The sequence below is a fragment of the Notothenia rossii genome, assembly GCF_949606895.1.
Source record: "Notothenia rossii genome assembly, chromosome: 10".
NCBI lineage: Eukaryota > Metazoa > Chordata > Actinopteri > Perciformes > Nototheniidae > Notothenia > Notothenia rossii.
In genome coordinates, this window is record NC_136908.1 from 14,322,141 (window position 1) to 14,336,796 (window position 14,656).

The 14,656-nt window shown below is 39.8% G+C and overlaps 1 protein-coding gene and 1 long non-coding RNA gene across 3 annotated transcripts; one reads left to right on the plus strand and one right to left on the minus strand.

Moving 5' to 3' along the window:
- The first annotated feature begins 1,638 nt into the window (after positions 1 to 1,638).
- On the plus strand, positions 1,639 to 8,289 carry LOC307023266 (glucose-6-phosphate exchanger SLC37A1-like). The gene is made up of 8 exons (XM_079656433.1): positions 1,639 to 2,110; positions 2,418 to 2,503; positions 2,920 to 2,968; positions 3,985 to 4,058; positions 4,160 to 4,238; positions 4,575 to 4,672; positions 5,284 to 5,348; positions 6,737 to 8,289. The coding sequence occupies exons 1-8, from the start codon at positions 1,879 to 1,881 to the stop codon at positions 6,750 to 6,752; spliced, it is 699 nt and encodes a 232-aa protein (XP_079512559.1). The 5' UTR covers positions 1,639 to 1,878; the 3' UTR covers positions 6,753 to 8,289.
- LOC307023267 lies at positions 7,798 to 13,625 on the minus strand. 2 transcript variants are annotated; one of them, XR_013803642.1, is made up of 3 exons: positions 13,564 to 13,625; positions 12,734 to 12,793; positions 7,798 to 8,435 (listed from the first exon to the last, which is right to left on the minus strand). It is a non-coding gene; the product is annotated as an uncharacterized lncRNA (long non-coding RNA). The 2 variants fall into 2 exon arrangements; XR_013803643.1 differs by lacking the exon at positions 13,564 to 13,625 and having other exon boundaries at positions 12,734 to 13,461.
- Between the last annotated feature and the right edge of the window lie 1,031 nt (positions 13,626 to 14,656).

A 14,656-nucleotide genomic window follows, 5' to 3' on the forward strand; every position in this document is an offset into this window, starting at 1 on the left:
GAAGTATGGGCTTCGAAATGTACTTAAAGGGGACCTATCATGCAAAATGCACTTTTGTACGTATTTTATACATGAATATGTGTCCCCGGTGTGTCAGGGAACTCACCAAGTGTCAGAAAACACAACCTTCTCTCTTTTCCTCCATACCCAAATCTCTAAAAACGGGGCTGCAACTGATACAGATTTGAAATATCTCTCACGTCAGAAACAAGGAGCTCCGCCTATATGGGCAACTCTCCACCTATCAGGGGAATGGGGGGATGCCGTGGCATGGTAACAGCATGGTAACAGCATGGTAACAGCATGGTAACAGCATGGTAACATGACGCTCGTGCCTCGCCCCCCTCCTTTGCAGGGGGGCGTGGTCAGAATCAGCCCTTGTAAAAACAGGGCTGGAATACAGCAAATAGAGCGAAATGAGGCATGGCTAAAATGCATGATCTGTTTGGTATTTTGAAAAAAAAAACTTCACAGACATGTTTTACATAGGTATGGCCCTACAATATAGTATTAAAAAATAGCATGATAGGTCCACTTTAAGTAAAAAGTACCCATAACTACCAACTGTAACTGACCTCACTTTATAGAGTGGCGAAGTCACTCCCATCTACTTCCGGTCCATGGGACCTTATTTCGGAAAAATTATGTATTGAAGTCAATGAAGAGAGAAAACGTATCTTTCGATCCCGTTTGAATTGTGCCATGAATTACACATATGATGTTTGTCAATCTTAACTAATCATTTCCATGTCAAAAAAGTCACAGTTTGTTGTAACATTTTTGAAATATAAGACTATGAAAAATCTGCAACTAGAAAGACTTCAAATCCCAGAGTCGCGTAAGTGATGTCATAACTGATGTCACAATTGTTTTCCTCCACCAAATAAGAGATAGATAAGATAACTTTAACAAGATGCCTGTGTGCTTAGTACCAGGTTGTTATCATACCAGCAATGGGTCTTACTCGTTCTTTCGCTTCCCGCCTGATGAAAGGACCAGGAGTGGCGGGATCAAGTTAGCTACCTAGCTAGTAGCAAGCACGTTAGTTAGCATTGCAGTCTTAGCCTTGTCATTTTTATAGCCTTAACATGAAGTAACACCAAGTAACCCAAAATGTTAAACAGTAAGAGTAGTAGTCATATTTTGTGAACCCTTTGAAGAGTAGCCTACTGTCACACCGGTGTGATCATTCTATAATACACCATTTAAGCCCGGGGGAGAAATGCTAACGCTAACGCTACATTAGCACCGGCAATCTGTTCTACTTCATGCTATCTGCACAAATGGTTGACATTAAACATTAAAAAGATCAGGCAGTTCAGAGAGAATCAAAGGAAGGCAGGCAGGCAGGCAGCTTTGCATGACATTCTTCTGGACGTGTTTCATTGTGACAGTGAAGGTAGTCAATCCCTTGTTTGACAAGACAGTAGTGACGGCCATCTTGGTGACGTGTGTTGTTGTGAGAGTCTGCAAGACCAGAAATGTAGTTCATTGAGTGTTTCACACAAAAAAATGTGTTATTTCACAGTTTTACGACACATTTCTTTTTTTTTTGACTTGCAAAATTACCTTTTAAATTGACAAACATCATATGTGTAATTTGTGGCACAATTCAAACGGGATCGAAAGATAATCTTTCTCTCTCCATTGACTTCAATACATAATTTTTCCGAAATAAGGTCCCATGGAGCTCCCCCGGAAGGGGAGGGACTTCGCCACTCTATATTAATAAAACAATATTGTCATTGTTAGCTAATTAATGTTTCGATGCTGAACAACAGCAAAATGACAACGTTTTCATTGGTCCCTCTTCTTTAGAGAAGACCAAGAAATTATAGATAGGCCTACACGGATCGAATTAAATTCAATAGACACGCAATGACTAAATGTGTGTGTGTGTGTGTGTGTGTGTGTGTGTGTGTGTGTGTGTGTGTGTGTGTGTGTGTGTGTGTGTGTGTGTGTGTGTGTGTGTGTGTGTGTGTGTGTGTGTGTGTGTGTGTGTGTGTGTGTGTGTGTGTGTGTGTGTGTGTGTGTGTGTGTGTGTCAGCTCACCTCGATGCAAAGAAGGCTGGAGATCTCTCCACCCTGTTTGACGTGGGAGGAATAGTGGGTAGGTGCTTTTGTTCAAACTTTAATATTTGTTATCTTTCTCTTATCTAGACAAAGAGACAGAGATTAGTGTGGGTGCTTGCATATACAGTAACTATTCTTCTATTTGCTAACTGTGTGTGTGTGTGTGTGTGTGTGTGTGTGTGTGTGTGTGTGTGTGTGTGTGTGTGTGTGTGTGTGTGTGTGTGTGTGTGTGTGTGTGTGTGTGTGTGTGTGTGTGTGTGTGTGTGTGTGTGTGTGTGTGTGTGTGTGTGTGTGTGTGTGTGTGTGTGTGTGTGTGTGTGTGTGTGTGTGTGTGTGTGTTGCAGGGGGGATCCTCGCAGGAGTGATCTCTGATAAGCTGGAGAAGAGAGCCACCACCTGTGCAGTCATGCTGCTGCTGGCTGCTCCTACAGTGAGTGTTGTACATCAAACATAGTGGCTTCTAATTATGTTAGTAATTCAACATTGTTAGATTTATCTTCCTTATGGTTCAGACTCACGGTTTAAACCTGCTCCTCCTGCTGTGCTGCACTTAAAGCAAACTTTCTTAGTGAGGCCAAATGTGTTTGTTTGTTAGCAGCGGAGCATTAGACAGATTACACAGTGTTTTTTGTTTGTGTCCATGAAGGGGAAAGGCGTATTTAGTGCTACTTGAAGCTCTTTCTGATAACCAAAGAGGCTCCAGCACAGTGTGGACCAATTAAAACCAGATATGCTCTTTACATTTCTCCTTTCACTTGACATGAAGGTAACATCAGGCTGGTGTACATGTGAACAGTGATTGAGCATGTGAGTGTTTGACCCTCGTGTTTTCTTTCTGTCCTGCAGCTGTATGGCTTCTCCATGATCAGCGAGTTTGGGTTTGGGCCAACCATCGGTAAGATCCTCTCTCTGCTGAGGACAGGATGTCCATTAGTGTTTATTCACTGATTCTTTAGAGAAGCAATGGGTTGTGGGTTATCAAAATAAAGCTTTTTGTGGTTTCAGAAAAAAACTACACCAATGCTGTGGTTATGTGCTCATTTAATGAATGGCTTTGTTTTGGTAGAGGTGAGGGAGTTGAATTCATACAGATTTCTTTAGTATTAAGTGATAATTAAAAAGGTTTTTTATGATGCAAAAAGGACCTTGTTCAAAAAAAAAATATTTTGCATGCACTTTTATTTCGTTTTAGAAATACACTTCAGAATATAGTGAGTCCCTTCCTACAGTGAGGGAAAGCAGTGACCATTACCAGAAGCTCTGGTGGGGACAGGATGTGCAGAAAGGAGTAACCTCTGACCTAACCTTTTCTCAATGATATGGTCAAATCAAAAACAAAATGTTTACACACTCCTTCCCAGTTGTTTGGTTTGTAAAAGCAAAGCTTTTCAGATAGGTTTGTGTTTTAATAATTCTGTCTTCTCTTAACAGTCCTGAACACAGTTTAGGATTTATATTACTATATCAACAGACATACCAACACACCAGTAAATCATCCCTCTGTGGGTCCAGCTGCTATTTATGGATCCAGATGAATGAGTTCCCATGATGACCTGGCTAAATTGATCCCATGCTCATTGGTTGATACGTTTTAATGAGCATCAGCGTCTCATTCAGACACTGGCTCCCTGACGACTCTTTAATCATTCATACCTCACAATACCTGCTGGGAGTTTGTGATGACATGGTGTGATAGAGCAGAGGGTGAGCTGCAGTATCAATATAACAACACACTCTGACATCGGGGAAGCATAGCTGCTGCTGTACTGCTCTCAGCTCCAAACTGAAGCGCCATACACTTGATCAAAATGCCAGATATATTTTCAGCATGAGGGGAAATATTGAGTTAGAAAGGAGCACAGTGGACGTGGGTGGCTGTACTCCATAACTCCATGACTGTGTGTCTTCCAGGCATGCTGCTGGTGTGTGGAGGGTTAGTCAATGGACCATACTCCCTCATCACAACTGCAGTTTCTGCTGATTTGGTAAGTGTGTTTAACTCTAACTCCAGTCTGATGAATTGTACAGTTATAAACTAAATCAGCTCAGGCGCCCTCTTATTTCCTTCTTTGACCTTTGACTCTAGGGCACCCACAAGAGTCTGAAAGGCAACGCCAGAGCGTTGTCCACTGTGACTGCCATCATCGATGGCACAGGATCTATAGGTCAGTATCACTAATCAACACGCGTGTCTGTACTGAAACACAGAGTGAAGAACCAAGCAGCACATTGTGAGACTTCCTGCTCACACAAGTTATAAAAGACAACACGAGAAGACGGTGGTGCGAAAACACACAGATCTAATTCAAAAATAGCAAATGTTTCTCAATATCAAAATGCTAAGATAAAGCTAACCAACAATGTGTCCGTCCTACCATCACTATCACCAACATTAGATGTGAATGATCTGCTCAGTGGTGTTCAACTTCACATATCTTCTCTTACCCCTCAGTCTAATGTTAAGATAATACACACTCACACCCTTTTGTTTGTGCTGTCAGGTGCAGCACTGGGACCCCTGCTGGCGGGGCTGCTGTCTGCAGGGGGGTGGGATCAGGTATTCTACATGCTGATGACTGCTGACTTCCTGGCTCTGTTGGTGAGTGTTTAAAAAGTCTGTTACAGCTGTTAGTCTGTTACAGCTGTCACTGATGTTTCGGAAATTACTGATGTTACTGAAGTTACTGCTGTCACTGCTGTGACTGTTGTCACTGCTGTGACTGCTGTCACTGCCGTGACTGCTGTGACTGTTGTGACTGTTGTTACTGATGTGACGGCTGTTTCTGCTATGACTGCTGTGACTGCTGTGACTGATGTGACTGCTGTGACTGATGTGAGTGCTGTGACTGCTGTGACTGATGTGACTGCTGTCCTCCAGTTGCTCTACAGCAGGTGTAGCTAGTTAACACAGTTGAGCATTTAGCATTTACGGAGCCAAAAAGCTCTGCTTGGTGGAGACCATAAACAGAGTGAATGTTGGACATAAAATTCATCATGTGGACACAAAGATGACTCAAAATGATGTTGAATTGGCCATAATCACTTTATTAGGTGATCAGATACTTTGTTTTCAGCGTGTTCTGCTGCCCCCAAATCACCAAATAAAAGTAATCAATACATGAAGTTTTTGAATTCAGCACTAGAAAATAGGAATATGTTTCAAATAATGACTGGCTAATGGTTCATATTTAACTTTGTGTCTGTGTGCAGTGCTTGTTACGGCTTGTGACAAAGGAGCTGACATCATCTAAATCCCCTCCCATCTCGGCTGTAGAGTAAGTCATGCTTCTGTCATCATTTCCCCTCAAGCTTCTGTTTCTATTGGATGATCTCGCCCATTTCTCACAGATGCTCCTTATGAATTCATTTGATTTAATATCTAAATGTGCATGTCAAATTGTTCTCCACTTATATTAAGTAGAAGTATTTAAAATGTAACTCAAAAGTCTCAATTTCTTTAAAAAACAAAATATGTTATACATTTGGAAGCTAGGAAAACAAATTGTTCATGCTTCAAAAGAAAACACATTTACTGGTGAGGGGCATTGAAACCTGAAAGAAGGGATTCTGGAAAAAGATCAGGGCGGAGAGGGAACAGTGTTTGTGTCTGAGTCAAATAAAAAATGTTCTTTGATTCTATAAACCATTTGTTTACATCTGTTTACCATTTAGGGAACTTTAATCTTCAGAAAAGGAAAAGGAAAACTAAAAAGAAGCAGTGTTATCAGACCTTGAATCAAATATATGCTCTAAATGAAAGTAATAATAGTTTTTTTTATTTAGGAGAAAAGTTGTTTATAGAACAAAAACGTTTTTTTACTCAAACACATACCTGTAAAACCAGAGAAACAGATCATTTTGATTTGGAATAGTTTAGAAATCAAGAGACCACTGCAAACTGAACATTCTGCAAAACAAGCAACACATTCACTGGAGAGTGGTGTATATAGATTTAAAAACAATATGTATAATTTGATAGCTTTCTCCTCTTTAGCGAAAACAACCTAAGGAGAAATAATGTTCATAAAACATTTTTATTCTGGAGAAAGATAAGGGCAGGGGGGTAGAGATTCTCCTAGAGAAAGTGTTTGTTTCTTCACTAGTTATTGAAAGGGACCTGAAGGCTATTCTTCTTCTCCTTCCCTGACAGCAATGGCTAAACAGTAAAGGTGTAGCCATCACATTTTACAGGAATATCTTCAAGTGCCACAAGATGGCAACTCAATTCATCTTTATCGCAGGGTATTCATCATTTAATTTAACATTGCATACATTTATTGAGATATGATAGCCATCCAAGGCCACATAATGTAAGATGAAGGATTGTTCTTCTGATTCACCAGCAGTAGAGTCCTATACTTCAGAGAACATGGTGCCACTATGAGAATCACTCATAGAAAATAAGGCAAACTTCAGGATTGGATGGCACTTAAAGTTTTATTTCAGATGTAGGGGTCTTTTAGGATCTCCACTTTAGGAAATGTTTAATATATCAGTGAAACCCTGCCTTGATTACTTTTTATTAAAGTATATAGAGCTTTCCTCAGTCATTGTGTTCTTCAAGGACAACAAGTTCAGTTTTCAGAGTGTGTTGCTCCACACTGTAAAACTTAATGACACCCTACTTATCAATATGGTGTTAATGTTTGTCTCTACTCCACAGGTTGAAGGAGCACTGAGCACTTTGATTGCACTGCCTCCACGATGAACACACACACACACACACACACACACACACACACACACACACACACACACACACACACACACACACACACACACACACACACACACACACACACACACACTCTCTCTCACACACCCACTCACACACAGGTCTGTTGCTGTGCAGAGCTGAAGTGCAGCAGGGTTTCCTCTGCAGCAGTCATCCACAAACACACTATGTGCAGACAGGAACACACGCATGCTTCCTGGTCATTGTCTATACCTAAGTTGACCTGATGGCAGTCAAGTTGAGTGTGAACACACTGACTGTTCATTCTACTTAGGATTTGTAGATAAATACAACTAGCCTTACTTTAAAGTCTATGAGAACTAGAAGTGACTTGAAATGTTTATTTTGGGAGCAATCTTTGAAACGGCAACTTCCATGCAGGTGTCCAAAAAGATCCTTCTGTACCATCATTCTCCTTATAAGCACACATCATTCTCCTTATAAGCACACCATACCTGAACTTACCATAACAATCTTTTACATCTATACTACCCAAACTATTATACCTAAATGTATAGAAGAGTTGACTGCATGTTCTGTGGGTTATTAAGAATAGCACAAACACTGTCTCTGTATCAACAGGTTGTATTAATAATTTCCACAACTGTCTCCATTGAAGGAGTATGTGTGTCATCACTTGCAGCGATCTACGTTCACACTGTTGAGCTGGTGATGAAAAGAGAAAGAGATGGACCCTTTCCCTCTTCTGACTTTATGTGAGGAAGGAGCACAAACCAACACCACTACATGTCCCAAACACACCCCCCCCCACACACTGTGGAAGCTGCTGTTTCAAGGTCACCTTTGCCTTACTGAACCAAAGAGACTGTGGGTGTCATGCTGTTATTTAAATAACACTACTTATTTAAGTCCTTTAATCTATTCCTATATTTTGTGTGGTGGTTTCTGAGTTTGCTATGAAATGAAGGCACCATAGTTGTATTTTTGTAAACCTGCAGATAAGGATGTATGTTTTTGGTGGGTATGTGGTTGGGGATCTATAGGGAGATATTATGAATGTAATGGTTTGTCAAATTTAGATGACTGACTTGATGTCAAAGTTCTTATGGATATATTTTGCTGTGCAATGACAAATATACTGGTAATATATCTTCCAATATCTGATCATTCTTTACAAGATTGTATTAAGCATTTAACTAACTATAATTAATGGATTGGATGTACAAATCGTATCTAAGTAAATGCACAAAACACAAACCCATTGTAATGTTTGTACATTTTTATTTAAAACGTTGTGATGGTAGCCTTGACACATCATCATGTCTTCCTCAGAACACATGTTGTGCAAGTGGTAGGGACAGTACTTGATACATTGTGTGCTTTGTTTGTTGTTGGTCTTTTTGCTGGGCAGTTGAATTTGTAAAGACAAAGCAAATCCAAATGTTTGATTAAGGATGGACCTGCTTTGGAAATGGTTCACTCCCAAGCATTGAGTAAAATAAATAAACTTTAAAAAAAAATGGTTTTCTTTACCTAACACTGAGGGGGTGTTTGGGAAGGCTCGTCTTTGTTGCGTACTTTTACAGGTTAGCTAAATCGGTTTGACTCATGGCATGGAGGGGCATCGAGTCTCAGCTGGAGGTCGCAGGTGTCATCGGAAACGATCCTGAAGGACAGAAACCCACTCAGTGACACAAGCAGCCACACACACACACACACACACACACACACACACACACACACACACACACACACACACACACACACACACACACACACACACACACACACACACACACACACACACACACACACACACACACACACACACACACACACACACACACACACACACACACACACACACGTTGGAAAGGGGGTATGTTCCAGACCTCTGCATTAAAGAAAGAGAATTAAATAGTTAAAGGGGACCTATCATGCAAAAATGCACTTTTGTACATCTTTCATACATGAACATGCAACACGTTCTCACTTCCAACTCGTCGCATATTGACGGACGGTCAGGGCCCCTCCCCATCACTCTATTACGGACAGGGTACCCCTTGGGAGTCAGTTTTCAACGGGCAGGGCGTCCCATTGACTTGCATAGACCTCCCTGAACGTTGGTAATAGAGGAGTTGGGATCGCGGCGAAATGCTCTCCGCAGATCCATTCTCACAGCGTTTATCAACCTTTTTCTTACTCAATATCAAGCCACACTTATTGTTTTTACTTCTTTATTTTAATTGAATAATGTAGGACTTTTGTTGCCGGGGAGAGTAGGGGCTCAGAATACTGAAATCTGTATTGTTTCATCGTTTTTTCCTTCTAATTTTGTATTATTTTCTAAACCACACACTGTTATTTACTCAACAATAACACATAATTATCCTTGTGTTTATTTATTTGTTTGATTAATAAACACAAGTTGGAGTCCGTCAGGACCAAGGGTCGAAGCAGCTCATAGTAGTTGCTTTAGATAATTTTACACCAGGAAGTAACTACACATGCTGGCTATTGTGTGTTTTGCAACATGCTCTATGGCACGTCTCTACTGGGAATTGTAGTTTTAAAAGACGTTTTCATATTTCCCATAATAAGAAGTTTTCAGTATTAAACTGTACATCCCTGGAGGTTTAGGGGATAGGAAGCACTCAAATGTAAAACATATAATTAATAAATGGGTGAAAATGGCTTGTGCCCACAATGGGCAGCATTAATATATACCCACATGACAGCTAAGGTCAGAAGAGCTTTATTTAGCATGCTGGTCTTATGTCTGACCCCTCCTGTTGTTAATTGATAAGCCTGAAACATGCACTTGTCAAGGTTCAAAGGCAAATATGGCAGTAGCCATCGATCATCTTACATTACATTACATTGCATTTAGCTGACGCTTTTATCCAAAGCGACTTACAATAAGTGCGTTCGACAAACAAGATACAAACTTGAAGAAAACAGAATCATATAAGTACATCAGGTTTCATAGAGCTAAAACATTTCAAGTGCTACTCAACTGGCTTTAGATAAGCCAGTCCTTTATTAGTATTTAAGTGCTTTGTTAGTAATTCTATCGCTCGAAGTGGAGTCGAAAGAGATAAGATATACTTTATTGATCCCAAGTTGGAAACATTTGCGTTACATCAGCATGTGTAACAGTTGTAAATATGCAGTGGTGTTTATTTGTAAATCATTTAGTATAATCACACAAATTCTGCGTTTTATATTTAATAATTCTGTGTTCTTTATTTATTGATTGTTCAATACCTGACAAGGTCGGAGATGAAAAACCTGGGTCGCAGGTTCCTCAACAGTGCATTACAAGACATCTATCAATATGTATCTATACCTCCACCATTAAACTGTTATATTCTGCACATTTCTTATTCTATCTACCTAAATCTTATAAGAGTATAATACATATGTATAATATCAGTTAAAATAAGTGCTTAAACATACATTGCAGGAAAGCAATATATTAGTACTTTGTCAGGCTTAATATGTATACCACCAAAGCTTTTTTCTTATTCAAAATAAGACCTTAACCTAAAGTATTCTTTAATGTTTAAATAAAGCCTTATTAGTTTGTCTGTCTGTGTCTCCTATTAATATCTAATAATAAAGATAATAATACATTTCAATAACGTGCTTTAACCACCAGTTGTCCCTTTCCATAAGCTGTGCACCGTTATGGTGTACATACAGTGGGGCAAAAAAGTATTTAGTCAGCCACCAATTGTGCAAGTTCTCCCACTTAAAAGATGGGAGAGGCCTGTAATTTTCATCCCAGGTATACCTCAACTATGAGAGACAAAATGAGAAAAAAAAAAATCCAGAAAATCACATGTCTGATTTTTAAAGACTTTATTTGCAAATGATGGTGGAAAATAAGTATTTGGTCAATAACAAAAGTTCATCTCAATACTTTGTTATATACCCTTTGTTGGCAATGACAGAGGTCAAACGTTTTCTGTAAGTCTTCACAAGGTTTTCACACACTGTTGCTGGTATTTTGGCCCATTCCTCCATGCAGATCTCCTCTAGAGCAGTGATGTTTTGGGGCTGTCGCTGGGCAACACTCCCTCCAAAGATTTTCTATGGGGTTGAGATCTGGAGACTGGCTAGGCCACTAAAGGACCTTGAAATGCTTCTTACGAAGCCACTCCTTCGTTGCCCGGGCGATGTGTTTGGGATCATTGTCATGCTGAAAGACCCAGCCACGTTTCATCTTCAATGCCCTTGCTGATCGAAGGAGGTTGTCACTCAAAATCTCACGATACATGGCCCCATTCACTCTTTCCTTTACACGGATCAGTCGTCCTGGTCCCTTTGCAGAAAAACAGCCCCAAAGCATGATGTTTCCACCCCCATGTTTCACAGTAGGTATGGTGTTCTTTGGATGCAACTCAGCATTCTTTCTCCCCCAAACACGTCTAGTTGAGTTTTTACCAAAAAGTTATATTTTGGTTTAATCTGACCATATGACATCCTCCCAATCCTCTTCTGGATCATCTAAATGCTCTCTAGCAAACTTCAGACGGGCCTGGACATTCACTGGCTTAAGCAGGGGGACACGTCTGGCACTGCAGGATTTGAGTCCCTGGCAGCGTAGTGTGTTACTGATGGTAGCCTTTGTTACTTTGGTCCCAGCTCTCTGCAGGTCATTGACTAGGTCCCCCCGTGTGGTTCTGGGATTTTTGTTCACCGTTCTTGTGATCATTTTGACCCCACGGGGTGAGATCTTGCGTGGAGCCCCAGATCGAGGGAGATTATCAGTGGTTTTGTATGTCTTCCATTTTCTAATAATTGCTCCCACAGTTGATTTCTTCACACCAAGCTGCTTACCTATTGCAGATTCAGTCTTCCCAGCCTTTGTTTCTGGTGTACTTTGACAGCTCTTTGGTTTTGGCCATAGTGGAGTTTAGAGTGTGACTGTTTGAGGTTGTGGACAGGTGTCTTTTGTACTGATAACGAGTTCAAACAGGTGCCATTAATACAGTTAACAAGTGGAGGACAGAGGAGGCTCTTAAAGAAGAAGTTACAGGTCTGTGAGAGCCAGAAATCTTGTTTGTTTGTAGGTGACCAAATACTCACACACTGTTGCTGGCCAAAATACCAGCAAAAGTGTGTGAAAACCTTGTGAAGACTTACAGAAAACGTTTGACCTCTGTCATTGCCAACAAAGAGTATATAACAAAGTATTGAGATGAACTTTTGTTATTGACCAAATACTTATTTGCCACCATAATTTGCAAATAAATTCTTTAAAAATCAGACAATGTGATTTTCTGGATTTTTTTTTCTCATTTTAGTCTCTCATAGTTGAGGTATACAATACCTATAGATGAAAAGTACAGGCCTCTCTTATCTTTTTAAGTGGGAGAACTTGCACAATTGGTGGCTGACTAAATACTTTTTTGCCCCACTGTACATGGGCGTAGCAAGCATCCTGAATGTGGGGGGGACATTTTTAACGGGGAGTTTGATACTTTTATGTGGCAATACTAGCATGAGCAAAATGATGGGTACATTTTGTAATTTCATCCAGTAGTAAAGAAAGGAAACATATTTGATTATTAATTCAGAGCCGTCTTTGAATTAACAAAAAGCAGTTTAAATGCCTATTTTTTGTACATTTATATACAACAATAAATATTTGTGAGTGCATTGAGAGATATTGTTGTGGAGAGTCATTTATATATAAATCGCAAAATACATTTGTGAATCCTTCTGTGAGCATTTATTAATATTGAGACTGATCTGACTCCATACAGATGTTAAGTTCACCTAGGAATGGTATCATTGACTTAAATGTTCAAATAAATGTTGTTCTTCAGTCTATATTGGTCATATGATGCCCCTTGACTGAAATGTTTCCAGTTCAATATCCCCACTGATTTCCTTAACATTTTGGGATGAGAGTCCACATTTAATCTAAACTGTCATTTCCCTTTCATCACTCACCTCAGCAATGGACCTCTCTCCACTGTCCCTGTGTTCTGCCTCTGACTCACTCTCAAGCGCCTAGATGTCAAGAGAGGTGGTGAAGTGATCATTATTTATTGAGCAGTATACTCTTTCACATTGAATCATAACAAGTCATACTGAATGTAAATACAACTGACTCTAAAGTATGTCCCAGTCTGTGACATTGGACATTTTGAAGACTCAAAGTCCAAATCAGTAGGTAGAATATTAGCTATCTATGTAATAATGTGCACAGAAAATAAATAGTTAACTGAATACTCGGATGGAAATTGCCTATAAGCACTCAGTAAAACATAAACACACACAAAAAGCTTCTGGATGATAAGAAGTATAATCAAAACATAATGCACATTACCATTTTGAGAGAGAGTACCTTAAAGAACTCAGAAAATAATCTCTTATCGAACTGAGGCTCCAGTAAAACACACTGACTGCATCTCTACATGGACATCATGGTGTTTACATGAGCACAGAGAGATCGGGTTATTCATGTTCCCTGTTTACATGATAAATACTAGTAACCTGGCATTTCGATGCCTTTTCTCATCCAAACTATTCAGTATTTGTATCTCTCTATCATGACATAAAGACGAAACTCCTCTCCAGAAGTGAGACGCTTTTGTCGCCGCCGCCGCCATCACTGTTAACTGATTAACTACTACCAGCTGAAGATTTACTTTCCTCTTCTTTGAAAATGTTCTTATGTCCACGTTGTCTGGGGGAGAAAACATATCAAACCAAGAGATCGTCAGCTTTGATTTTCGCTGTATTAACAATGTCCTGAACATTTGGTGTGTGTGCCTTACCTCTGCTACCGGCATCGCTTCATACAACAGATCTGAGCTCTCCAACTATGGCAACACTCCTTGAACATGCACGCGCTATGTGAGAATCTGCCTTGGTACAAAGTACCAGTGAAAACATGGTACGGAGTTTCATTGATTTGGACATTCTCTCATAAGCAAGTGGAATGGATTTGATAGTGAAGCATTGACACAGCGCTCTACAAAGTGTGGCGAGTGGATAGACCGATTCACGGACTTTCCACATGGTAGAAGTGGGGGGGTCTAAACTAATCATTTCAAAAAGTGGGGGGGACTTGTCCCACCCTCATATAATGGCTGCAACGCCCATGTGTATATATACCAATATACCGATTGGATCAAATATAAAAGTCAGCCGAATTAGTATTGATACTGCAAGGAGACGTATTGTGTGAAAAGAAATTGAAGATTTTGTTTGATTGCTGATATATTTATGATCCACATCACAGTTTCGGCGGCAGTTATTCCTGTTTGTCTAGAAGTCTTCTCATCAGGGCTCTATAAATAGCGAACTACGGCAGATATGTAATATTTAATGCAGCCGAACCGTGTATTACAATGCCGTTATGTGATGACCTTCAAAGAGAAAAGCAAGCAAACTCTGAATAAAGTATTATTTTATTTTTAAAAAAGGTTTTCGGATTTCACATCAACAAGAAGTCCGGTTAACTATAATGTCCGTGCGCAACAATACCCCAACCGATAGATCCGCAGGTGAATAATAATCACCACATTACGCGCATCCCTTCACATTTACATTTAAATTTACATTAAAGTATTTTGTGAGGCCTTCTAAAATGTTTTAAATATAATTAGGGTTGTAGTTGAAGAGTCCATTAATTTCACAACCACACACATGGATTAACATCGATTTAATACATTAATGTAGCCTTTGTTTCTGCTAAAAGAGGTGTCGACCAGCTGGGGCAACAAGAAAATCGGCGAAATCGAGTGTGACTATGAAAAACATATATATATATTATATTAATATTGACAATAACAACCAACCGTCGGGGTAGCATTTGCCGGGGAGCATTCTCATGGCGTCTATTATCAATGCTATGGGAGGTCTATG

Excerpts from the sequence above, each read along its gene's own strand:
- LOC307023266 (XM_079656433.1), top strand. The coding sequence starts at position 1,879 with ATGACTAAATGTGTGTGTGTGTGTGTGTGTGTGTGTGTGTGTGTGTGT. Across the intron at positions 4,059-4,159 it reads CTGCAGTTTCTGCTGATTTG|GGCACCCACAAGAGTCTGAA; the intron begins GTAAGTGTGTTT and ends CTTTGACTCTAG. Across the intron at positions 4,239-4,574 it reads CGATGGCACAGGATCTATAG|GTGCAGCACTGGGACCCCTG; the intron begins GTCAGTATCACT and ends TTGTGCTGTCAG.